The 23,971-nt window shown below is 48.2% G+C and overlaps 1 protein-coding gene across 1 annotated transcript; it reads right to left on the bottom strand.

Moving 5' to 3' along the window:
- Positions 1–1,454: 1,454 nt before the first annotated feature.
- Positions 1,455–22,662, bottom strand: kitlga (kit ligand a). Its single transcript, XM_076027219.1, has 11 exons — positions 22,462–22,662; positions 22,244–22,340; positions 7,244–7,354; positions 6,821–6,877; positions 6,345–6,497; positions 5,406–5,586; positions 3,956–4,009; positions 2,797–2,891; positions 2,485–2,597; positions 1,744–1,809; positions 1,455–1,572 (listed from the first exon to the last, which is right to left on the bottom strand). The coding sequence occupies exons 2-10, from the start codon at positions 22,256–22,258 to the stop codon at positions 1,779–1,781; spliced, it is 810 nt and encodes a 269-aa protein (XP_075883334.1). The 5' UTR covers positions 22,259–22,340; positions 22,462–22,662; the 3' UTR covers positions 1,455–1,572; positions 1,744–1,778.
- Positions 22,663–23,971: the final 1,309 nt, after the last annotated feature.

Here is a 23,971-nt window from a genome sequence, read left to right as displayed (position 1 = left end):
TTGAGATGTCATTTTGCGTGTAATGGCTCAATACAATTTTTTGGTTTCATCTTTTATGTTAAATTGCCGAAATAAAACAACTTTTACTTGATGTGTGCGTGCGTGTGCGTGGGTATGTGTGTGTAGGAATTCATTCCTTGTAACAGTAGTTAACCTGCCAGAGTAGAGAAATTTGTAAAAAAAAAAAAAAAAAACTACTACTACTAATACTACTACGACTACGACTACTAATGATGATGATGATGATGATAATAAAGGCAATGCAAAGCGAAACCTTTTGTCACGGCAAAAAAACTGAAGAGCCTGCGTCCACAAAGCTCGTCCCTGATACTCGTCGTGTCTTTGAGAAGAATTGAAATATTTTTTTGTCTTTTTTTTTTTTTTCCTGTTGAAATGCAAGTTAGCCACAGCAGCATAAGTCTCGAATGCTTCTCTGCTCAAATCCACTGGCACGACCATGAAATCAGCCCGTTCACATACACCAGATAACAACATCATATATGGAAATGCGATATACTTTTTTCTTTCTTTTTTCTTATTTTTCAGCTTTCAGGATGTGTTAGAATAGTGATTAAGTTTTTTTGTTTTGTTTTTTTTAGTTTTTTTTTTTTTTTTTAATTATTATTATAATTATTTTAACGTGACTTATAGAGTAGAGGTGCTCTTACAAAGTTTCAGTTCAGCAGCTCTGGCGCCGCCACCAATAAATAAATACATGACACACCCCCCCGTTAAGTACATGCCTAAACCAGACAACGTGACTACAGCTTGGAACTACGCAGTTTAAAATTATATCCTCTGGGAGAAATAACGAAAAAAATAAACAAAACGACAACAAAAAAAACAAAACCCAGACTAAGAGATGTTGAGAATGTCATTAACATGAAGGTCGTCGGAGGTAGAAATTCATGCCTCAGTTCAATAAAAGAGAAAACCAGTGTCAGTCACTCACTGCTTTGCCATTGGGAGATTAAACATTGACAGGCAGGCAGCAGCAAAAACAGCTGGAAGCAAAGTGTTTGTTTTTTTTTCCTGCCCATCCCGAAGAAGCGTGCGACGCCGAAGGTTCACGTGGAAGTTATTTATCTTATTTGTTTATTTATTTATTTTTGCCGTAGCTGCAAATTCCGGTGTAAGGTTTGGTGCAGGCGGAGAGCTGCTGAAGAGCCGCCGCGGTAGTGGAGGAAGAGGAGCAGGAACAGTAGGAGGAGGAGCTGGAGGAGGAATCTCTACTCCACTTCAATCTCAGTCGGCCTCTTGTTGTTTTTCCCCCCCGCCCTCTCTCTTTCCAAAAAAGCGCGGGGGGCCAAAGCGAGTCTCACACCAGAGGCAGGCTCATCCAAAAGGTAGCAGGAGGGCTTCGAAAAACAGAAGAGTGGCGGCAGTGGATCTGCTGTGGTGAGTCCCGGGAGCTGTCAGTTGTCTTGTTGTTTTTTTCTTTCTTTCTTTCTTTCTTTCTTTCTTTCTTTCTTGCTTTCGCTGACACCTCCAAGATATCTGGGATGGAATTTGGCTTCATGTTTGCTTTTCATCACCTGTGGGAAGGCAGTGAGAGCAAAGAGCAGTGGAGGCCTGCGGAGAGGAAGAAGAAGAAGAAGAAGAAGAAGAAGAAGAAGAAGAAGAAGAAGGGTTGGGAAAGTTCAGATTTAGGCGTCAGGCCAACCAGCGGCTGAGGCAGACAGACTCTGTGTCTTTGGCCCCAGATAAATAAATTGAAGACGCTGTGGGTGTGACGAGTCTCACCATTCACGCTGGAGAACGTCGAGGGGAGGAAGCTCCTACACGGTTTGGATGACATTTAACTTGTCTCTGGAGGGGAGGAGGAGGAGGAGGGGGAGGTGGAGGAGGAGGAGGAGGAAGAGAAGGCACGTTAGCAGAGTGGCCGTTTCGTTTTTACTGCTCGGGCTCGTATACCCAGCCACCTGTCTGTCATCATCAACATCTTCACCATCATAATGACCTGTAGCCCAGGGCTTGGTGTTAACGTCAGCTTTGCCCGCCTGGGGCTAAGACAAAGGAACGAAACGTAGGCTCGTCCTGGCGCGCAAATGCATTTGGAATTTTAACCGTTTCGCTCTCTTCTCTGCTAGCGCAACTCCGTCCCCTCGAAATCCCACCGAAGCTCATCCGAAACAGGCCGATTCCACGCGCCCACCGGCCGAGCTGAAACAAATTGCTTGAGCGTCATGTAAGTAAGGCCTCCTCCCTCCAACCCCTCCCCCGCCCCGCTGCTGAAACTTTTATTGTATTTTCCAAAAATTGAGTTCAAAGGAAGCCGAGCCATGATAAACAACACGGACAGGAACGGAATTGAGGGACGGAATTGAGGGACGGCTGCGCTGCCAAATTAGTTGCATGTGCTCTTTGTTGACTGTCGGCTTCGCCCTCTGAAACCTCCCTAATCCCACACGATGAAAACAACGGAGAACATTTTTTTTTTTTTTTGCTCGCCATCCAAAAAAATGCACGCAAACAGGGGCTCACTTTTCCGATGTAGCGTCCGGATGCGGGGGAGGCGCCGTCCCTTCGGTCCCCGCAAAGAGTCCCCCGTCCGCGGGGTTCTGTTCGAGGTCCCCCTCAGTTCTCCGTGATCTGACCTGCACGTGCACACAGACACAGGAGGTTGTTGTTTTTAACGCCTCGAGCCAACGCATATCACCAACAATCTGCATTGCATTTTGCAAGATGAAAGCCGCCGGCCCGCCGTAAATTCCACAGAAACGGAGGCCAAGTCGTGACGGTAAGAAGTGCAAGACGAGCGGCTCGGGGGTTCAGGTGACTCAAAGGTTAGCTCACCTTCCACACCAGCAGGAAAATCAGGGCTACGAGCGGAACCAGGAGTAGAGAGAGGAGGCTTCGCTCCACCACGTCCATCAGGTAGGGCTCAGGGCCTGCAGGTGGCGAGATGAAAAAGTGTCTCCCTTTAGCGAGTGTGACAGTGGGAAGAGGAGGAGGAGGACGATCATCTGGAAACAGCAAGATTCCGCTCGGAAACCGCACATTCCATCTCGCTCAGTCAATAAAAAAAAGACCGTCAGCCACCTGAGATTGCAGCGGTGAACAGCAGGACATGCAAAAATGTTTTTTTTTCTTAAGATTAACGAAACAGGTTTTGGCTTGATTTGAGTGACGTGAATTTGGTGAAAATAAAACCTTGGGTTCTTAATGTCGACATGGGAACAGCAGGTTTGACACAACATGGAAAAAAGTAGAGAGCATCCATCCATTCAACCCTGCTAATAAAGGAGGCCTTGTGGGTTCGAACTTCCCAGCCGTGGAAGTTAGAGCCAACACACATGCAGCGGCACTCTGGATCAACTGGTGCCGCCAGAAGTTTCCCAACACCTGCAGCCTTGAAGTATTAAAGATTGAACAGTTTTTAATTTTTTTCTGTTTATTCGTTTTCCCTTTGTTTTTAGCAAATTATTACACAGGTGTAATTTCAACTGCTAAAAAACTTTCAAACTTCAAGCAGTTTACACGAGAATGAACATCAAAAAAAAAATTTAAAAAAATGAATACACAAAACAGTGAAACCCTTTTTGTTTATTTACCTTTCGCAGAGTTAGGGCATTAGCTGACAGGAACTGTCAGTGTTTATGTTGCGCCTATTCATACGGCTCCAGTGACTATTGTGTTGTTGCGTCGGTGATTAAAGGAAAAAAGCCTCAAGTGTAAATAAGTTGGGTTGGGACGCTGGAATTGCGTCGTGCTCTGAGTAAACAACAAGGCGTGCACAGCAAAAGGCCGCGGTGAGGTGAGGAATTTGCCCCACAGTGCCCCTATAATAAAGTTCCATCCAGGGTTGATGGGTTGAGGGGAGTTGTCTCGCTGGCAACAAAAGCTGACAAGCGCTTGCAAGTTTGACGCACTAGCCAAACTGGTTCCACATCGCAAGTAGAAGGCGATAGTAATTTAACGTTAAAAAAGAAAAATGAAAAAAGGGAGAACTTACGTGGTGGACAGTCTGTTGTGCACTCTGTGCCTTCACTGTTGGATGCGGGCGACTCTGGACAGACGAAAGAAATAAAAGGGGACAAGACGAGAGAGGACGGAGTGATGAGCCACTGGGCGAAAAACAAAGTCGCGCAGAGGCGACGAAACAAGGTGGAAACGTTCCAAAAACTCAACTCGAGTCAAGTCTGTTTTTTTTTTTTTGTTTTTGTCCTCTTACACACACACACACAATGGATCTCGCCGACCACTTTGGCAAAAGCCGAGATTGAAAGATTGCGCTGCTGTAATCAACACGTACACAGGGGCGGCTCTATCGGGCCCTTTCTTCCTCGCCCCCTCCCCCGAGCGCTGCCTGGGGACATCTTCCCTCGGACCTGTAACTCGGCCCGCTGTCTCAGTGGGGACGTAGCGACACTGAGAGCCATCTCTCACAGGTTTTTATCCCGCGCCGCTCTTGTTGAGAAATAATGGAGCGCCGGATTAAAAGCTTCTTGAAAATGGCCACCAGAGATGTGTCCTAAATGGAGCCTGTTCACAATTGTCTGTTGGAAAAGGAGGGGGAGGAGGTGGAGGAGGAGGAGGAGGCGTGGAGGTGGCCAGACCTGGGGCGGTTTCTGGGTTTAAGGTGGACATCGGCTGGAGTTCAAGCTCAGGATCAAAGAGTGGAGGGCGGACAGTTGTGTGTCTGGATTTTTAAACATTTTTTTTTTTTTACTTGATCCGTGTGGCTTGAATCCTAAAATTTCTACTGGTAGACGACCAGTCGATTATTTCAACTAATAGCTGACCAGTCGCTAGTGGTAGCGACCGGCATTCAGTTCCGCTTAATCAAAGGATAGCAAGCTACCATGGGAGCTAAAATCTTGACAGCCAGAAATCCACATAAAAGCAAACATAAAATTTCAAGTTTTGGTCAACTCATGCAAAACTTTTGGTGAAAGAAAAACTTTAGCTCTTGACGACTGTGATTTTTTTGTCGCCGTACATCTGTTTTGCGCCGCGCAGCCCGCAGAGAAACGTTCCTTTGCTCGGAATGTCAATGTTTTCCGTGCACGCTGGAAGCGCTGCCACATCTCAGCAAGTGCCCGCGCAGTGGGGGAAGACCGACGCGGAGTCCACCTCCAACCCAAATACAAAGAGACGTGGCCACCTTAAAGGTAAAGGTTACCAATATAAGGAGGCCCAGTGGGCTACCAGTCAAATATCTGGGAGAGTTGGCCGGCTTGTCGGGTCTCTCAGCATCTGCTGCACGTTACAGCAACGGGAGAGCAAGATTTACATCTGAGTCTTCAACTATTGCAAAAAGGATCAACAAATCTACTCACTCATATGTTTATTACTCATGGACAGATTTGGGTTCAAATTTGGTATGGGTTCAAATTTGTGCCACACAAGAATGCAGATCCTTGGGTGCGAACCATATGTGAGCCCGACTCTGAACGACTCACCTCGTAAAGTCTCTTCTGTCGTGACTGTGTGTGGTGTGGTGGGGCAGGGGGGAGGGTCGCAGTCGTCCGAGTCATCGCTGCTCTGCGCGGCTATGAGAAATTCCTTGACAAAGTCAAAGTACCGCGCCGTCTGCCACCTCTCTTCCCTGTAGTGGCACTCAAAGTCATACATGATGGGCTCCTGCGAAGACACAAAGAGAGGCAAGCTCAAATCTAGCCGGGGGGGGGCGCTTCTTCGTCGAGCTAAAATGGATTAGCTTGTCTTTCGAGGCCCAGTCAGTCAGCAGGTAAGAGGGTTTCGCTGTACATGTGTGGGCCATCTGTGTGTGCATGTGCTCCCTAATCGTCGCGTTAGGGACGTTAGCCCAAATACATTCTGGCCTGTCTGTTTCACCACAGAGGGAATCAATTTTTGGTCATTAGCGGTCAAGACGTGCACCACAAAGGAACCTCTGCGGAGTCAAATGTGCCCTTCACATGCATTCAAAAAGAAAACTACAACGACAAATAACAAGAATTTGCATTGATTCGGAAAATGAGACTTGTTGAGACTTGTTGTGTTAAAATAGGCTTACTTTTTTCTTTTAAATTCTAAAACTAGAATTTGGAATCTTATGAGTCAGGATGAGTCAGGAAAGATGTGCAGTGATCAGTTCTTGACAAACAAAGGCAATGGTTGATTCACATTCCCAGCTCATCAGTTATGACATGTCGACCTGATGTGTTTTCAAAGTGATATTCCTGGGCGGAGGCCAAATCAACAATGCTTTGATCCAGAAGGAACCGTTTCACCCACAACAGTTCTTACAGAGTATCATAAGTTGGTTCATATATTTATCTTTTTTGGGTTTTTTTATCATTGTTATAGTGTGTAAGACTAATGGATTGCTATTGCACACTGGAAAAAACTGAAAAAAAACAAAAAAAAAACAGACTTACCACAGAGTTCAGGTTGAACCGTAGCTCTTGGAGCATTTGGATGAATATGCTAATATCTTTTCTGTTGGACGAGATGTTTCCAAACTTATGCGCTAAATCTTGTAAACTCTCCTCCAGGTAGAAGACATTTAATTTTACCCAACACATCCCACCCTGGAAGAAAGAAACAGAGAAGCAGAGAGAGAGCGGCCGTGAGTGTACCAGTGCACGTTGCACCGATTGACGTGCGCTCGTCGAACGGATGATCAAAGGCTAGCGCTCGGCTTAATTAGATGTTACCCTGACATTGACAGCGCTGACTCAGCCGACCAGAGTCGTTACACTTTGCAGTAGCAACACAGACTGCCAAGTGTGACGCAAGAAGTTGAGCAGAGTTAATGGGCGGAGTCACGGAGAGTTCTCCTGGCTGAACACGACTTTTTGCAAGAAAAAAACACAATATTCAATTATTGGGGGTTAACGCTTCAACTCCTTACCTTTTCTTTTGGAACGTAATGCACAGGAATTTTGTAGTCTTTAGGAATGTTGCTTCTCTGAAGAAAAAGCAAAGAAAAAAAACAAGAAAAAGTGTTAGCGGGTTGAAACGGCAAGTTCGATTTTCAAGAGGAAACAAAAATTATTTCCTTTGTCAAAATGGAGAAAATTGGCCGATTTGGAGATGCAGAACAGAATCCGATGAATGGATTTGCCTCATTCAGCCATTTCCTTCATCAATGCCTGGACTTACTGATAAGAGAACTGCTTTATGTGTGTGATTTTTCAATTCATTTTCTTCTTACGGTTCTTCCCGTAGAACAAAGGGATGAACAACACAGCGTGAAGAACGTCACCCTGCCCTCACCGGTGTCATTAGCACAGGAGACAGAGTGAAGCGCACAGGAGCAGCGTGTCCTTCTTACCAAGACAGAGAGCCTCGAGATGTCATCTGTTACTGGGTTGACGTCAAATTTACTTGAATGCACCCCAAGCGTGATGAACAGCAGTAAATGGACACAAATGCGTATCCAAATCTGCAGGTGGGGGAAAAGACATGGCAAGGTTGAAACAAAACCATTTCAAATTGAGACGACTCTCAGCTTCTTAAAACCACCACCTTCTTGTAACTTATTTTGCTTTTCCTTTCAGTTTACAGAGGTTAATAACTTTGAGGAGAGCACTCGGCACACGGACAGCGAGTCAAGAGGTTGGCACTGAGAAGAAAAGGAAAACAGAGACGACGATTGTGGAGTTCACCAGGCAATACGGGGGCGAGCAGTTTAATAACGCCACACAAACACTTGTCGATGATTCACAAACACTTTAGTGCAGCGAAACGGTTACAAAGCCGTCGCCGTCAACAAGATGCACCGTTATGGCTGAAATTCCTCTGGAGAGGACGTGGTTTTCACGTTAGGAGAGAAAAAAAAGAAAAAAAACGTTGTTCTCGCAACCTGGTGACGTCACGTTACGTAACCTTTTTGATATTTGACTACTGGTGAATTCTGAAGGCCGCTGAATGGAGCGTCAAATGACATCAGCAGTGTTCAATCATCAGTCATTCAATAGACATGAATATAGCCCCAGCTATTTCCATTAGCGGTTAATCTATCGAGTATTATCTTCTGTTTGATTAAACAGTTCATTCAATAGGCAAAACGTGTACAAAAAAGACATGATGGAAAATGACAAAGTTGTCACACAGAAGAATGAGGTGGGAAAAAAAAGCACAGAAAGTATAAATTCAAGAAAGTTGTCAAGGATTTATTTATTTTTGAAAAAATTCTTTCACTATTTTCCCACTCGGACTTGGTTGCATTGACTTTGTTGGACTGCTGACCACCAGAGTGACCCTCAGGTAGCTGGTACCCCCCCCCCCCCCCACTGACCCGCTGACCAGTAACATAGCGGCGATCTCCCATGTCCTGCATCTCGTCAGGAGTCATGTGATTGCTTTAACAACAGCAGCCGCGAGCGTGTCACAGTCAGAGTGGATGTGTAAACAGAGCAACTAATTAAAGAATCCATACCTACACAGAGTAAAATCCTACCACAACAAGCAGCTGTTGCTCTTTTCCCAGGACTTTTATTTTTATTTTTAATCCGCACCAGCGCTCCTGGCGGCATCAGGAGGCAACGTGCAGCGACTCCGGCCGTGAGGAAGGACGTCCTGGCCGTCTTTCATGTCAAAATAGTCACTGCGACGCTGGAATGTCACCGGCAGCTGCGCTTTTCGCCGAGTGGTTGCAAAACCTCCGAGGTCGCGAGATGCGTCCGTTGCGGAGGGAGAATCAAAACTAGGAATTCATGGAGCACAAAGCGCTCTCGCCTCCTTTGACCCGATAATCCCTCTGATCCCTCCTGGATTTAGCTGCAACAACAACCGTCACAAAGACAGAGAGCCAGTTTGACCTCTGACCTTTTCGCTGACTGCAGGACGGCCCCCACCTGGGGACCTTGAGGAAACGAGACCAGAAGAGGGGATAAACAAATTACCTTCAGCATTACGTACAAGGACATTGATCAGTACTACAATAAATCTGTCTGAACAATGGTAAATCTTTTTTTTTTTTTTTCACAGGCACGACTCTGACTTAGGGGCAACGCTTTTGACGCCGCCTCTTGTCATTCAAGCGGTGACTCGATTGCGCAACTCGCAACGGAATGTGTTTACAAAAGCTGCAGCGGGGAAGCTACTGCTACTGTCCAGGTCCCGTTACACAAACAGAAGATTTTTATCGCCCGCCGCTGCCGTCGCTATCCTACAGCTGTTACAAGGGCGTGTCGACCTCCATACTTCTCTCCAGAAGGCTTCCAAGCTCCTCGTCGGCTACTAACGATGAAGCCCCCTCTGTTTGGGGAGGCGGGGCTTCTCATAAATCATAAGGTAGAACTATTTCGACAAACCCAAGCGCAGTGCAGCTGGTGAGCTAACAAGGCTGTAGCGAAGAACTGAAGAACTGAAGAACTGAAGAGGTATCTGTGAGGGGTAAAAGCTGGAAATGATTCCGGTCGTAGCAAAGTCATTGCGAAATAAATACGTGCATTAGAGTATAAGCACCTACTGATGCAAAAACCGGCCCCTAAACAATGAGGGGCCCTCCGGCCAGAAGACAACAACCAAACAAAACCACAAGGAAACAGGCAGCAGGTGCAAAAGGACGACTTTATTCTTCGCCTGCTGCCTCTCTCAGTCAGTCAGTCAAGTCAGTCAAGTCAGTTGCCGTCGCCCAACCCCAAAACAGTCCCGTCGTGCAAAGCCTCAGTGTTTCACAAAAGCAGGGATCGCGGCAGAGTGATTGGGAAACCGTTCGGGAGTCGCAGCTAATCTCCAGCCGCTTGGACTGGTCCGACGGCATTTCGCTCCTCTGGTTTACTTTAGAGCGACGGCGCTTGGTCGCTAACCTCACACAACGATTCTTCGTCCAGTCGTCCAGAGATGTCGGACGTCCACGCCGCTGCAGCGGCGCCTGCAAGCAAAAGGTCGGCTGGGATGTAATTCGATTCTCCTGCCTGGGCTTCCGCTGATCAGCGAAACCAATCTTAATCAGATGGACAACTGGGGGCAAAGTCAGTCTGGTTTTTATTTTTTCAGGGGCATGGCAACAACAGGCGCATGCAACTTTACAGGCTTGACTCATGCATGTCAAGGAGTCAAACGACCTCACAGAATGAAATCAGAAGTCAGATCTTGCAAATTGTTCAGCGAAGCAGGAGCTGCCGTTTGTCTTGGAGCTGGAGGGAAACGTCTCCAACAACAGTCTGAGCTTCTCTGAACCGTCCTCAGGGCCGAGAGGCCTCCAGGCCTCTGAGCTTGAATTACACGCCGTCACCGTGGGCAGCAGCTCCTCCACATGAGCGTGAGCACAGACATTTATCGGAGGCCTCGGCCCAGATTTGTTTTTTTTCACGTCTCTGTTAGCTTCCTGTTCTTTGCATGAACGGGAAGGTGCAGGTTTGCGTTTATGCACGGCTGTTTACGCTTGCACGTTACACTGCACAAAAAAAAAAAAAAAAAAAAACCTGCAGCGGCTGCAGCTGAATGGAAATCTCACTCAACACTTTCACTGACACTGCCCCGTTTGGAATTTGTTTAAGGCATGAGTCAAAGGGGCGGCGGTGGCGGCTGCCGCTCACGCTACCATGTTGGACATAAAAACTTCAAACGGCAAAAATGAAATAAAGACTCAAGGTGGCCCGGGAGGGGAAAGCACACATTCCGCCGAGGTTAGAATAAATACTAATAAAAAAAGCAACTGTCACTTTGGATTTGGACGGAATTGCGCTCGGGGAAGGAATTTGTGTGTTCGGAGGCTCGGTTAAAACCAACAAGCTGCAGAGGCCCCGGATGGGCAGGGAGCCTCTCCCAGGTAGGACTTGACAGTCGTACAATTTCTGCCTTTAAACACTTTTTCCATGCAAACACCCTCAAACCAAACACGCTAACCGTGCGTGCAAACACTCCAAGGCAGAGAAAGAAGAGACGGAGATGGTGGAAGACACTTAACAGACATCTGCAGCCCTCATGCGGCTGCAAAACTTAAAAAAAAAACAAAAGAAACACGCTCATATTTGCGGTCCGCCGTCATCCGTGCCCCCCCTTCTTTAGAATTGACTGTGTTTTCAAAGCCGCGGGATTTCTGTGTTCTTTTACAACGACAAATAGGGGCCGCAGAGGTGTTCCCAGTGGGAAGTGATGTGCAGCAAATGAAAGCTATTGAAGCGGCCGTTTATGCGACAGCTTCACAGCCTCCAAAAGCAGATGAAAGATTTCGGAGCTCCGGTCTCATGGCCCGTGGCCTGAAGATGAGCTAAGCGGCTAGGAGGCTGGTCTGAACGGCTTTGAATGGCGCTCCTTCATAAAATTAGTGGCAGTCGAAGCCGCAGCTAACGACAGCAAACTCAAATCTGCAATTCCAATGAATTAAATTTAGAACTGCTAAATGAGCCGGTACAACAACAAAACAAATGATTGACGAGCTTCCTTGAGTTTGCAGAAGTTGTTGAGTCCCATGAGAAGCTTAAAAACAGGCCGCAGATGTTGCACCATAAATAAGTGCAGACTTGGCACATCGCTGCCTCGGACCACTGCGGTATTGATCGTGTCTAGACGGCTGCTCAGGGTCTCGGCCGTGCTTGATGGTAAAACTTCCTGCTGTCATACGTCCCCGTCAGCCCGCCGCAACATCATCGATTGGTTCAGTCATTGTTACCGTTAACCCCACTGGTTTACGGTTAGCAGGCGCAGGTTAGAAGGACGTTGTGGAGTGGAAGCTAGTGGAAGCTAATGGAAGCGAGGTCACAGCAGGCCGGAGCTTCCTGTGCTTCTAGAACAACAAAAAAAATGGAGAGGAAAAGTGCCCACAGGGACTTCACAAATGTGCAAATGTATGGTGCACATGCACATCACATGCACATAATGGCCCCGGGGTCTTTTTTTGAAAGGGGCTACTTGTCGTGAATAGAACAGCCTCTGGACCTCCACGAAAACACTGGAGCGTTGGTCCATTTAGCAGGAAGTTCAAGAGGAAGCAGCCGCAGGAAGTGGAGAACTGAGCCGCAGTTCACACAACACAACACAACACAACTCTGGTCACGGGTCACAGTGCTGCTTTGGTGCAAGACACGGTGGTGCCACCGTGCAACTCCACCTGTTGGCTACCACCCCCACCACCAGGAGGAGGCCCGGCCAGAACACCTCACACATCTGGTCCCAATCTCACAGCGGTGGGAGGAAGGATTAGGTTTAATTTGCAGCAATAACTCAACACCGTCTAACGTCCACCGCTGACGGTGCAAAAGGAAGCGCGTCACACCTGAAGACCTGAAGACCATCGAAGGCTGAAGTCGTCCGCTGGGTGAACATCTCAGAGTGTAAACACACCACAAGTGGAGGGATAGTGGAGGCAAAACCATGTCTGTCTTATCTTAGCAACAGTCAGTAATTCTTCCAGTGAGCAAAAACAAACCCTGCAGAGAAAGAACAAGCAAATAACATCCTGCTCAAATGATATTAACGCGAAACAGCAAACATGTTTTCTTTGTTCGTCCTCCTAAACATAAACAATGGCTTCAGTGAGAAAAGTCTGACAGTCTTTGTGTATTTTTGCGACAATCTCTGAGTGGCCTCGGTACTAACGGAGTCACAGTGGCTGCCAAATTATGATTTCCCAAGCTTCAAAAAAAACAAAGAAAGTTCAAAAAAACAAATCCTGACTCACATCTGGATGTAATGTCCGATGACTTTTCATACTGCTTCATAAATCTAAATTGCCACTATATTTTCTTCAAAAAGACAGAAAATCAAATGAAATTAAAATCCCAAGCAGCTGACGTTATTGGCGGAGGAGTGGAAGGTTGAGGTGGAGCTCCAGCCTGTATCGACCCTCGAGGAGGAGGAGGATGAGGAGGATGAGGATGATGAGGAACTCCGCTCGGATCAGGTTCCAGCAGCACTTTGCAGCTGTGGCGTCGTTAAGCGAGCAGCCTCTCCAGACGTGAGTGGACCCCCCCGAACACCACGCCCACCGATCTGAGTGGGGCGCGTGACGCCGGCCTCGCCATGGCAACCGGCAGATGCTTTATCTGAGTCTTTTGTTCCCCGCTGGCTCTTCACGGACAGCCACGGCCGCCATGTGGTCGTCCGTTTCGTAACGGCGAGGGATTAAACCAGGACAGGACGGCACCAGGCCGCTGACGTCCAGATGTTCCAGCGGGGTTGATCCCAGAGCCCAAGATTTAGCGAGTGTCTCTCCCGCTAATGCTTTGTTCTCAGCTCCGCTAATACCTCTTTAATCCATTTTTATGATTCCCCCCCCCCTTTTTCGTTTGGTCTGCCGCGTTGCATCATGTGAAGGTGTTTTAACGGTACGAGGTCTCGAGATCATGGCAGGAGGAGGAGGAGGAGGAGAAGGAGGAGCCCTGGTCCCTGGAGCTGATTCCTTTCACATGAGTTTCACCACAGTCGTCCAAGAAAGGACAGAAAGAAAGAAAGAAAGAAAGAAAGAAAGAAAGAAAGAAAGAATGTGCCAGCAGGGTTGACGGCTGCTATTCACATCCAGTCCGGCATCGGCATGAACACACGCAAGGCTCACCAGCCATGCGGCTGTCATGAGGAATGAGGATGACATGAACTAGATGCACATGGAACTTTCAACAAGCAAACAAATGCAACTAATGCATTATTATTGGGCGTGTTTATGTATATCTGCGGCGAAGGGAGGAAAATGTAAACATTATCTGATCTTCTATTGTTTTATTTACTTGGCGCATCGGTAGACGACTGGCACAAAATAACTGCTAAAAAACAACAAAAAAAAGCACACACGCACACACATGTGCGCGCACACACACACACACACACACACACACACATGTGCGCGCACACACACACACACACACACACACACACACACACACTCAGGCCATATGCGGCTGATTTTCCGAGGGGTTGAGGCTTCGCTCTCTAAACGTGCAAATCGAATTAACAACATTCAATCCACCGGCTGCGGAGGAGCACTTAGCGCCACTGGCAGTAATAAAATACACTTACAAGGTAGCGCGGAGGGGAAAGCGGGACAGCCCCACCACTCCACCGCTCCACCACTCGCTGAGCCAAACCGTCTCTCATGCACTTGCCGGCCCGATATCGACAGCCGACCCTCTGGAGAGGAGAAAGCCGAGGACGATACCTGAGACTTTAAAACGCAGGCCAACATCGAAGGGAACGTTCGCTGCACCGCAAGGCGTCTCCACCAGGGGAGAACCTGTGATATCGCCCGATGCCCAACGCACGAGAAAACTCGAGTGGAACGTTTGGAATTTGTCGACGACCGAACAGCAGATCTGGGTGCGTTTGGAGCAATAAAACATGACTCAATTGTCTTAAAAATGCAATGCAGGGATCCACCTGGCACGGGCGTCGGTATACTGATAAAGGAAGAGATCATGTGACAACTGTGAAGAAAACTTTTATTAACGTATTTAGTGGCCCGTCTTAGTTCAACACAGACATCAACTATTGTAAAGAAAAAAAAGACTATCATTGTGAAGGTAATGTAATTAAACCAGCACGAGGCTCTAAATTATTACGTCTTTTCTCTCTCTCTCTCCCTCTCTCTCTCTCTCTCGCTCTCACAAAAATGTGATCAAATATCGCAGATAACCTTCTCCAAAAATGGCGGCATATTCGACAATGCAGATAACTCACAGAATAACTTCGTTAAGACGTTAGACATTTTTGCTCTAGCCGCTCAGATGTCTGACCTTTCCCGCAAAATGCCTTGCTAACTGGCTAACTGGCTAACAGGCTAACTGGCGAACTGGCAAACTCTCTGTCAGCAAGATAACAGAAAGGTTAGAAGTCTTGTGGCCTGGAGACAAAGACACAAAAAAACCCTTTTCCAACGTCGGGGAGATGCGGGACCAGATGGCAACATTTGTTTATTGGGAGGACAAATTCTGAATTCGCAGAATGTTGCCCCTTCATGCTCACAATAAAGGTCTGAATAACCAACGCTCTGTTCAGATGGACCAACCTGTTGTTGCCAAATGTCGAAGTCCGGTAGTCCACCAAACCTTCAGATCCTTATTTATTATTTTGTGTTCTAGAATCAGAATCAGAATCAGCTTTAGTGCCCAAGTTTGCGCGTGCCAATCAGGGAATTTGACTCGGGTTTCTACTGGCAAAGCAACAGAAGATCTTTGAAAGGATTTTAGCGATCACCAGAAAACACTAGGTACTCCCCAAGAAAACTTCTGCAAACTGAGACCAGAAAAAGGTATCGCTGAGGGGGGGGAAGGAGGAGTGAGGGGTGTTTTTCTCTTACTTCTCGGAAGTAGGGTATTATTTTTTATGGAAATACAGTAAAAAGACATCTGCATGGTTCTGGGCCTTTAAGCAGCACCAGTGATGGTGAGTGGTGAGAACAATGTGCGAGGAGACAAAGTGGATGAAAGCAGATGTTGACCACAAGAGGAGGGAAGTCAGTGCCTGGACGAAGGCCAAGAACTTTGTTTCTCGTGTCGCTTTTTGTCTTCGATACCAGATGTTGCAGATTTTTCCGGTGCGAGCTGCTGCCCCACGCAGAGCTTCCTCGTCATTTAAAGGCCATGGTCGTGGGTCAAAGCCAACCGCAGTCGGACAGTTTCACGGCCGTCGTGCGGACGGACGGGGGAACGGTTGGAGCGGCCAATAAAAGCAGTTGAGGTGCGGCGCAGAGTGCCAAGCACCTGCCGAGTCACTCCCCCCCCCCCCCCCCCCAACACTCTCAAACGCAAACATTTCCAACAAACGGTTTGAGGTTCGCGTCCAACAACTGTGTGGCCTGAGAGCGAAGAGCGAAGAGCGGGGATTAGAGGCTTTAACGGCCCAACAGATACTTAAATTCTGGCTGAGAGGGTTTAGCAGTGATTCAAGGATTCCTGAACAGATCAGATCCTTGTTTTCAGAATTTGAAGCTTCTGGCACGAAGAAACCAAGCAGTTTGAGTCCAATTGGAGAAGGAGTTCCTCCAGACGGCTAATTCTTGACTTGAAACGGACCTAAACAGATTATTGGATCCCAGGCTTATTGTGGGAGTGTCCACACCAAAAAATATGGCCATTCTTCTTTGAATCCGTTGGACGCACCGTCTGCCCCTCCACCCTCTCGGCGCTGTTTGGAGAAGCCAATGGCAGTAATTCACCCCAGAGACATGACATTTTTTTGGGCTCGGCCTGCAGATACTTAACACACATGTCGTCCGGTGGGGGGATTCGGAATCTGCTACTACTAGATAAATTCCCACACAGGGCGGAGAACCAAGGCAAAGTGTATGTTCAGCAGCGTCGTCCGTGTGGGATCTGCTGTTCTCTCCCTCCCAGGAAGGAAAAGCCTCTCGGTCCCCTCTGCAGTCTTTATATGGCCCTGAGTCAATAAATAACCCGACAGAGCAGATCTGGGTAATATGGCAATAACTGCTCCACAGGGAAAACAAGTTGTGCAAGCGGGCGTTTTTTTTTTTTTTTTTCTTCTTCTTTAAATGCAATGTGTGTTTGCAACCGCTCTGCCCCCCCCCTCCACCAAACTTTTTTCAAAAATCTGTTTTTTATTACATTTTTGACGGCTTGAAAGGCGACAAAGTAGCGGCGACAAAATTTACGGCCGCCACCGTGGCGGGGAGAAAAACACGTCGGACGAGATGAGAGCAGCCGCAGCTGTCGCGGCGACCACAGAGGACAAGCAGATTTGGAGCGATTTGTCGACTATAAACGCCATTTTCCTCTTTAGCGTCCCATTGGGAACCGACACGGCTCACCGCAAACGACGCTGTGGCCCATCAACGGAGAGGCCGCAGCGTTGGGAAACTTCAGAGCGGAGATCCTGCGCAAGTGGGGCCTGAACATAAGGCAAAGAGAGAAAAAAAAAGCCCTGGAGGAGCAACTGTTGAGAGTCAGATGTGATTGAGGGGGGGAGAAGAAGGGGGTTGGAAAGAACAAATGCCCTGTGCCTGTCAAAACACCCCAGAGCTCCTGAATGCAGTGCAGGGGGGTTGGGTATATGGAGCTCGGGCTAATTGTTTGAGCTAACAGAAGCTAAGCCCCGGCGTGACAGCAGCCTGGGCTGGATGTGCGGCGCAAGAACAACAACGACCGCTTTGAAGATGCGACAGGTGCTTTAGTGCGACGACGGGGCGGAAAGGCCCCTCCCACCAATCACTCCTCGGTTAGCTCTGGATGTTGCCAGGGTGGGGGGGTGGCAGGGGGACAGGCGGGGCAAAGGAAAAGAGAATAAAAATCTGTTTCAGGTGAATATCATGAGGGTTCGTCCGGCCGACTGGCAGACGTCAGGATGTCTGGTCGGGAGGAGTTTACAGATCCGGTGGGCTTTGCTTTGCAGGCGACCCCAGTTAAAGTTATAGACGCTGAGAAACTTCCCAGAAACTGAAAAGACCCAACAAGATGTTGTGGCCACCGCTCTGCAAATCCCTGCATCCTCAGAACTTTTTTTTTTTACTGAAACCAAAAAAAAGTGTAGTTTATGCTGCAGATTTATGAAAAAGCCTTTTGCGAGACTGTGGGAATGGACAGAGGCCAAACAGCCTTTAGATAGCTGAGAACCACCAGTGAGTTATTAAAAAAAAAACATTTTTATTTGCATACGATTTGTTTCTCATCATACGAGCCAGGAAAAATATTGATACGTGAGAATCATCACATTTCGTTTTTGCACGCCTCATTTCACCATGGAGCCGTTCAGGCATCACCGACTGCAAAAAATGGGTTATAACCACATGAAACAGACCAAACCTGCAACTGTGGCTCGGGATTGATTGGATACTGAGGTGCTAGCGGGGTGGGCGGAGCTCCGCTATGGCAGCGGGGAAAAAGAAAAAAACAACAACAACCAAGATACAAACGGCAATCAGTGCGTCGTTTCAAACATTTGTTGCAACAATCAACCTTCAAATCCCTCCGATAAGAGAGAGAGAGAGAGAGAGAGAGAGAGAGAGAGAGAGACAGAGAGATAGGGAGAGAGAGAGAGAGAGAGAGAGAGACAGAGAGATCACACCCAAGCGGATCAAACTCATGCAATAAAACTGAGCAATAAATTTAAAGGCGCCGCCAAATTGGGGGTTTTGGGGAGGAGCCTCGCGGTGCCTCGCCGCGGGGCGGCTGTGGCGATTTCAATCAAAACGCCGACTTTTTACGAGCCATTCCCAGCACAACCGTTAAATTAGGGCTGTCGGTCGCCAAGCATATGGCCAATGACCCGAACGACACACACACACACACACTTTAGAAATAAGATTTGACTGGATCCAACTAAGAAAGAAAAAAATGTTTGTTTTAGTTCTTCTTTTGTTAAAAGAAGAAATCCAGAAGATGTTTGCCAACAGAACCGATAGGATTTCACGCACCCGAGCCCACAGCCTTCCCTCCTTATCCTTCACGCGCCACAAGATAACTGAGATAAATAATTCCCTCCGCTTGCCAAATTGGAACGGGAACACTTGCACAGGGAGCCGTTTGTTGCGGCGCCACCAAAGTTCAAACCCGGGGAGGACGAGGCCCCCCGCCTGTCAGCGCAGTCACTGCAGGGCCGTCGTGTCACGCTGCTGCATGGTTTTGCAACAGCAAACAGCGGGCCAGATCCGGTCTAGTCCGGCCAGGGTTTCGATGAGCTCCTCCGAAAAGCTACAGACGTAGTGTTTTTTTTTTTAAAACAAAAACAAACCTCAAAGCCTCTCCAGTGAGTTTTCTGGCTTTTACAGGGGAGAAAACCGAAACCTTTCACTAGCGGACGTGAAGACAGACGCTCACTCGACCCCTCGGCTGACCCCCTTCAAATAAGCAGCATGAGCAGCTTGACCCCGCACAGGGGGCTGCTGCCAAACAGCCAGCCGGGCTCCCTGCCAGGACTGGAAAACTCAAACCCAGTTCCTTCACTTGTTCCTTTTCACACCGCGTAAGCCATGCTCGTCGTGCATGGCTTACGCGGTGAGCATGCATGCAAAGGTGCCCGCAGGAAATGACACCTGCATAGTTACGGGCAGGTGGGCCGTTGAATCTTGTGAGCCTTTTTTTTATTTTTTTCCTTCCACCTTTTTAACTGATTTTAACTGAGGCCGTCCGTCCGTCGATTTCAGTTTCTTCCAATTCCGCGCGACTCAGTTTCCAATACAGGAAAATGGAGTCACACGGTCGGACCGCAGAGATGTTTTGCTTCTTTTTTTTTTTCCCCTCCCCCAAAGAAATCTCGCTGTGACCTCGGGGATGAATGTGAATGGTGCCCTGTGAGGCTGCATGGCCTCCGACAAACTTCAGAAGACATTTAGGCGCAACAATTGATTGGCCGTTAGAGGAAATCGAGAGTGGCAAATTACTCAGAACCAAGTCGGTACGAGGAAACGCCGAGGCCCACATAAGCGTGACTGAGAAAGTGGGTGGCGCACTGGTGGACTTGACTTTAAAAAAAAAATAAATGTCCACCTTTTTTTTTGGAACATGTGCACCCTGCAAAAAAAAAAAAGACCTGATTGAGGTGATGGATGTGATGGAAGGAAAAGCTGCTGGCCACAGGCGGCGTTTTGACTCGACGAGTCACGCGGCTCGTTATTGCCGCTGCATAGCTGCCGAGCAGGCAGACAGACGGGCGGGTGGGCATTCATCAAAAGGAAAAAAAAAACAATGTGAATTTGTTGCATTCAGAGATATTTTCTGAATCAAGTCTTGGCTTCCAGGTGCCATAAATAACGAGGCGTGGTGTTGGACCGTGGGAAGGCAAAGCGGATGGATGTGGCTTCTGAATGAAAACACTGAAAAGAGGGTGTGTGTGTGTGTGTGTGTGTGTGTGTGTGTTGCTGGGGGATTGGCAAGCTGCTCAGCCTGCAGGAGTCGATACCTACAGCTCATGCTGGAGCTGAAGTGGCCTGAGGTATCGTCTGAGGGTTTATCGGACGAGCTAAAGTCTGCTCCGAGCAAAAGTGGCATTTTAAGCCTGGCAGGGAGAGATCCTCACGGTTCCCCATCGCTGCTGATGTACACCTGCACTCCTCTGGAGAAGGAAAAGCAGGAAAAAAAAATAATGTTTTTGGTTCCTGCTTTTTTCACGCAAGGAGATCCTGGTGTTTTGCACGCTCGACCCGGGCAGGTCAGAGGTCAGAACAATAAAGCAGAAGCAAACACAGAGCAGAGCAGAGCAGCTTTTGGTTGTAGGCATGTGAACACACAGCGGGGGTGAAAGTGTTTCTTCCCCCTGGCGGGACGACACGACACGACACAGCGCAACGCAACGCAACACCAGCTCCTGCTGCTTGAAGAGCGGCGGCCTGGGAGGACAGAGCCTGGACCACTTTCACAGCCGTTAGCTGCATGAGCAACATTAGGTGGAAGGAGCTAGTCAGTGGTGTGTTGGCAGAGTTTGTGTGCTAGACGTTACGTAAACGCTGTAATGTTGGTATGTTGACCAATTGTTGTCCTGTATGAAAATATCAATACAAGAAAAAGTGTCGCGTTCGCAGGTGTGAAAGCAGGGAATGAAAAAAAAAAAAAAAAAAAAAAAAAAAAACACCCGCTGCCCGCGAGGACCGAGCGGCTGTGCTCGCTCAGGAAACTAGCACTCCCTGCTGGTGGCGTCGACTGCCACTGCTCTCACCTACACGTTCCCTCGTGCGCGCACCTCGCGCACGGGGCAAACCCCCCCCCCCAAAAAAAAAAACAAAAAAAACCCCTTCCCTCTCTCTAGCTCCCTCTCTTTCTCTCGCTCTCCCTCTCTCTTTACATGTCAAGCATCCGACGTAACGAGACAGAAAACGGCGACGAACCGCGGGGTCGTGCAAGAGCGGCACGAGCCATACATGCATTAGTTGGTGCATCGCTCGCTCGCTCGAGCAGATTTTTTTCAGGCACGTGGACCCGGAGCCGATTCGCTTGGAAAACGGCAAAAGGGAGGGGAAAAAAAAAAAAAAAAAAAGAATAAAACGGGAGCAAAGTGACGCGCTCGCGCATCTGTTCAACGGTGGCACCCACCCCACCCTTCAAAACACTTCAAAGGCTCTGTACCTCTCAGACGCGCGCGTACACACATACACACACACGCACACGGGGCGCGCGCGTCACGTCCATATTAATGTTCCTTTGCGTTTGAAAAAGGGGGACTGTTGGTGGAGGTGGAGATTAGTAAAAGTAGATAAGCGATATGTAGAGTGCGCTGTTATCACACAAACGGCACTTGCATTTGCTGTTTTTTTTTAATTGTTTTTTTTTTTTTTTTAAGTATATGTCAAACAGGTTTATCATTGCACCACTTCTCAAAATATTTGTTTTTTTTTTCTTACACTCATCCGTACAAAACAAACAAACAAATGACAGATGAAAAGACGATAATGGTTCTGAACTTTAAAAAAAAAAAAAAACGACAAAAAAAAGAGAGAGAAAACCTTTTGCATTTTTTGGGGGTGGGGGGCGGGAGGAGAGATTAAGCTTTCAACGTTCGCCCCGCAGCCCTCTCACAGGCTGCAAAGTAGGCTGACAAACAGCCCGAGGGATCCAGCAGAGGACCGGCAGGCAGGCAGGCAGGCAGAAGTGATGGTTACAAGAATTCTTTAAAGTTGACGGCTGACACTGTCAGATAGCAGATAAGGAAACACTTTCTGTCGCGCCGCAGACCGTCCGAGTCTCCCCCATGTGCATTCAGTTTCCACCGGCTCACACTCGTGAGTGTTTGTGTGGAGTCGGACTGCTGAGGGAGAATCGTGCATGATAACAGAAAACAAACAAATGCAACCAAAAAAAAGAAAAAAAGAAAAGAAAAAGAAAATCTATTGAGATAACGAAGTGCTGATTGAGGAGTTAGGGGGAGGGGATGGGGGATGACAGCAGTCATTCTCCGCGTTCACCTCCAGCGGGGTGACTGAGCCCCCGTGGAGCCGCGAGGAGCACCAGTCGTGCGAGAACCGAGGCAGTGGCACCGACAGCGAACAGGCGACACGGTCCACAATCCGTTTCACAAAGGTTGCTGGGTTTTTTTTTTTCTAAATTTTGTTTTGTTTTATTTTTAATGTCTGTCCTTCTCGGTCCGGACACCTGGTGAATGAGCCGATCCGGTTGTGCTCGCCAACACAGAGGCGCACAGCCGTGAACACGACTCTTGCATTTTGGATGAAAGTTGCACTCAAGTTGCATGTCGACAGTGGACAAACTTGGTTGGAAACAGCTGTTCGGTGTGTGTGTGTGTGTGTGTGTGTGTGTGTGTGTGTGTGTGTGTGTGTGTGGTGCTGCTGCTGCTGCTGCTGCTGCTGCACGGGGAAGCGGTTGAACGGGACCCGCTGCCCCGCGCAGCGCAGCCAAAGCGAAGTGAAGTGAAGTGAAGAGAAGAGAAGAGAAGGAAACAAACAAACAAACAAACAAGCAAACAAACAAACGAAAACATGGCCACTTACTTTTGACTTCTTCATATGGAACGACAGGAGCAAATCCAGTGTGCGCGAAAGCCTATTTTATTTTACTTCTACGGGGAGGAAAGGGGTTGTCATCCTCCTGTGTGCACATATCCAATGCCCCAAGTCAGCGGTATCCAAGCGGAGGAGGTGGTGGCGAGGGAAAAATGACAGCCCCCGAAGTGACGGCCGGGGAAAAATGTCGAGATCAAACTTTTAACCTTTGCAACGTACGGGCTGACGGCGTGTGGCATCCAGCCCATGTATGTCGGCTCGGCCGCGGCGGCGGATCCAGACGCACCGAGGTCGCACACGGCGGGCGGCGGAGCGGGGACAAGCGCGCAGAGGGGAGGGAGTTAAGCCTTTATAATGACGCGTAAAGCGGCAGTCGAAGGGAGCCAAACGCCCGCCCGCCCGACGGCCCGCCCGCCCTGTGACGGAGCAGCGGCGGCGCGAGGAGTAGGTGTGTGTGTGTGTGTGTGTGTGTGTGTGTGTGTGTGTGTGTGTGTGTGTGTGTGTGTGTGTGTGTGTGTGTGTGTGTGTGAGAGAGAGAGAGAGAGAGAGAGAGAGACCTGCAGCAGCAGCTGGATCAGGCGCCGCTGCCGGTACCGCCAGTGAAAACACCCCAAACAGGTTCCGAGAGCCGCTGCTTGCCTCCGCTGCTTGCTCAACACCAGGGACCTCTGCCTGCTGCTGGTTCCCGTGCAAAATATGGTTGTTATTAAAATAATAATACTAAGAAGCAATCAGTCTTTACATAATACAACTTCAACTGTAATGACTACCACAATAATAATAATAATAATAATAATAATAATAATAATAATAATAATAATAATAATTAAATAGTCATGACTACGATAATTTATCTAGCGCTAGTAGTTTGATAGAACTTCTATATACCGCTACTATATATAAATAGAAATAGGTGATAGTAAGAATGCACCAACATGTTTCCAATAAAGAAATGAGTGCAGGATGACTCGAAATGATTCATGTATTCACAACATTCTCCCAGGAGCTGCTGCTCACCAGTGGATGCAGCAACACACACACACACACACACACACACACACACACACACACACACACGCACACTCACTCTCTCCCACTCCACCCACGCCTTTCTGAACGTGTGTGTGTGTGTGTGCGTGTGCGCACTCTTCTCGTGGTGAATGAGTGACTCAGCAAGCCGGTGAGTCAACATGTGTGTCCCAGAGCCGATGGAACAGATAAAGCTTTTTTATTCCTCTTATACAATGTGTTCTGATTCATAACAGCATTATCTGCGTGACAACCAAAAGCCCAGAGGGGACAGGGAACACAAACTCGGTGCAGACAGACCACAACCACTGGGAACCGGAACACCGAGGGGGGGGTCCAACCATGAGATGCGAGATGATGTCACTTCCTTCTGCTGCACTGCACACTGACTGTGAGACTGGGGGGGGGGGGGGGGGGGGGGGTCTCGGCGAATCGGCCCCAAGCTGCTCCGAGCATCCGTCATTTCTTCCGGGTCGATTCCGCCACTGCCATTTCCACGTATTTCAGTTCTGGCCAGGTTTCTCACGTGCCGACTCATATATGAACTCACTGCAGAGGTTTGACTGGAATTTACACCTAAAGAAGATTTCCAAGAAGGAGAATCCAAACTTTTCCACATCACAATACAAACGCTTTCACAGCACGTCTTACACAACTGTGTCACATGAACGCTGTCGTACTATAACA

Source organism: Nelusetta ayraudi, unplaced genomic scaffold (assembly GCF_046127955.1).
Source record: "Nelusetta ayraudi isolate G7.1 ecotype Tasmania unplaced genomic scaffold, CSIRO-AGI_Nayr_v1 ptg000020l, whole genome shotgun sequence".
Lineage (NCBI taxonomy): Eukaryota > Metazoa > Chordata > Actinopteri > Tetraodontiformes > Monacanthidae > Nelusetta > Nelusetta ayraudi.
The sequence above is the reverse complement of the archived record's forward strand: the minus strand, read 5'-3'. Positions and strand labels throughout refer to the sequence as shown.

What these genes read in the sequence shown, in the direction of transcription:
- kitlga (XM_076027219.1), bottom strand. An exon ending in CACAACAGACTGTCCACCAC is followed by an intron (nt 2,892 to 3,955) that starts GTAAGTTCTCCC and finishes CGCCACCTGCAG; the next exon opens with GCCCTGAGCCCTACCTGATG. An exon ending in CCGGACGCTACATCGGAAAA is followed by an intron (nt 1,810 to 2,484) that starts GTGAGCCCCTGT and finishes CCTCCCCTCCAG; the next exon opens with AGACAAGTTAAATGTCATCC.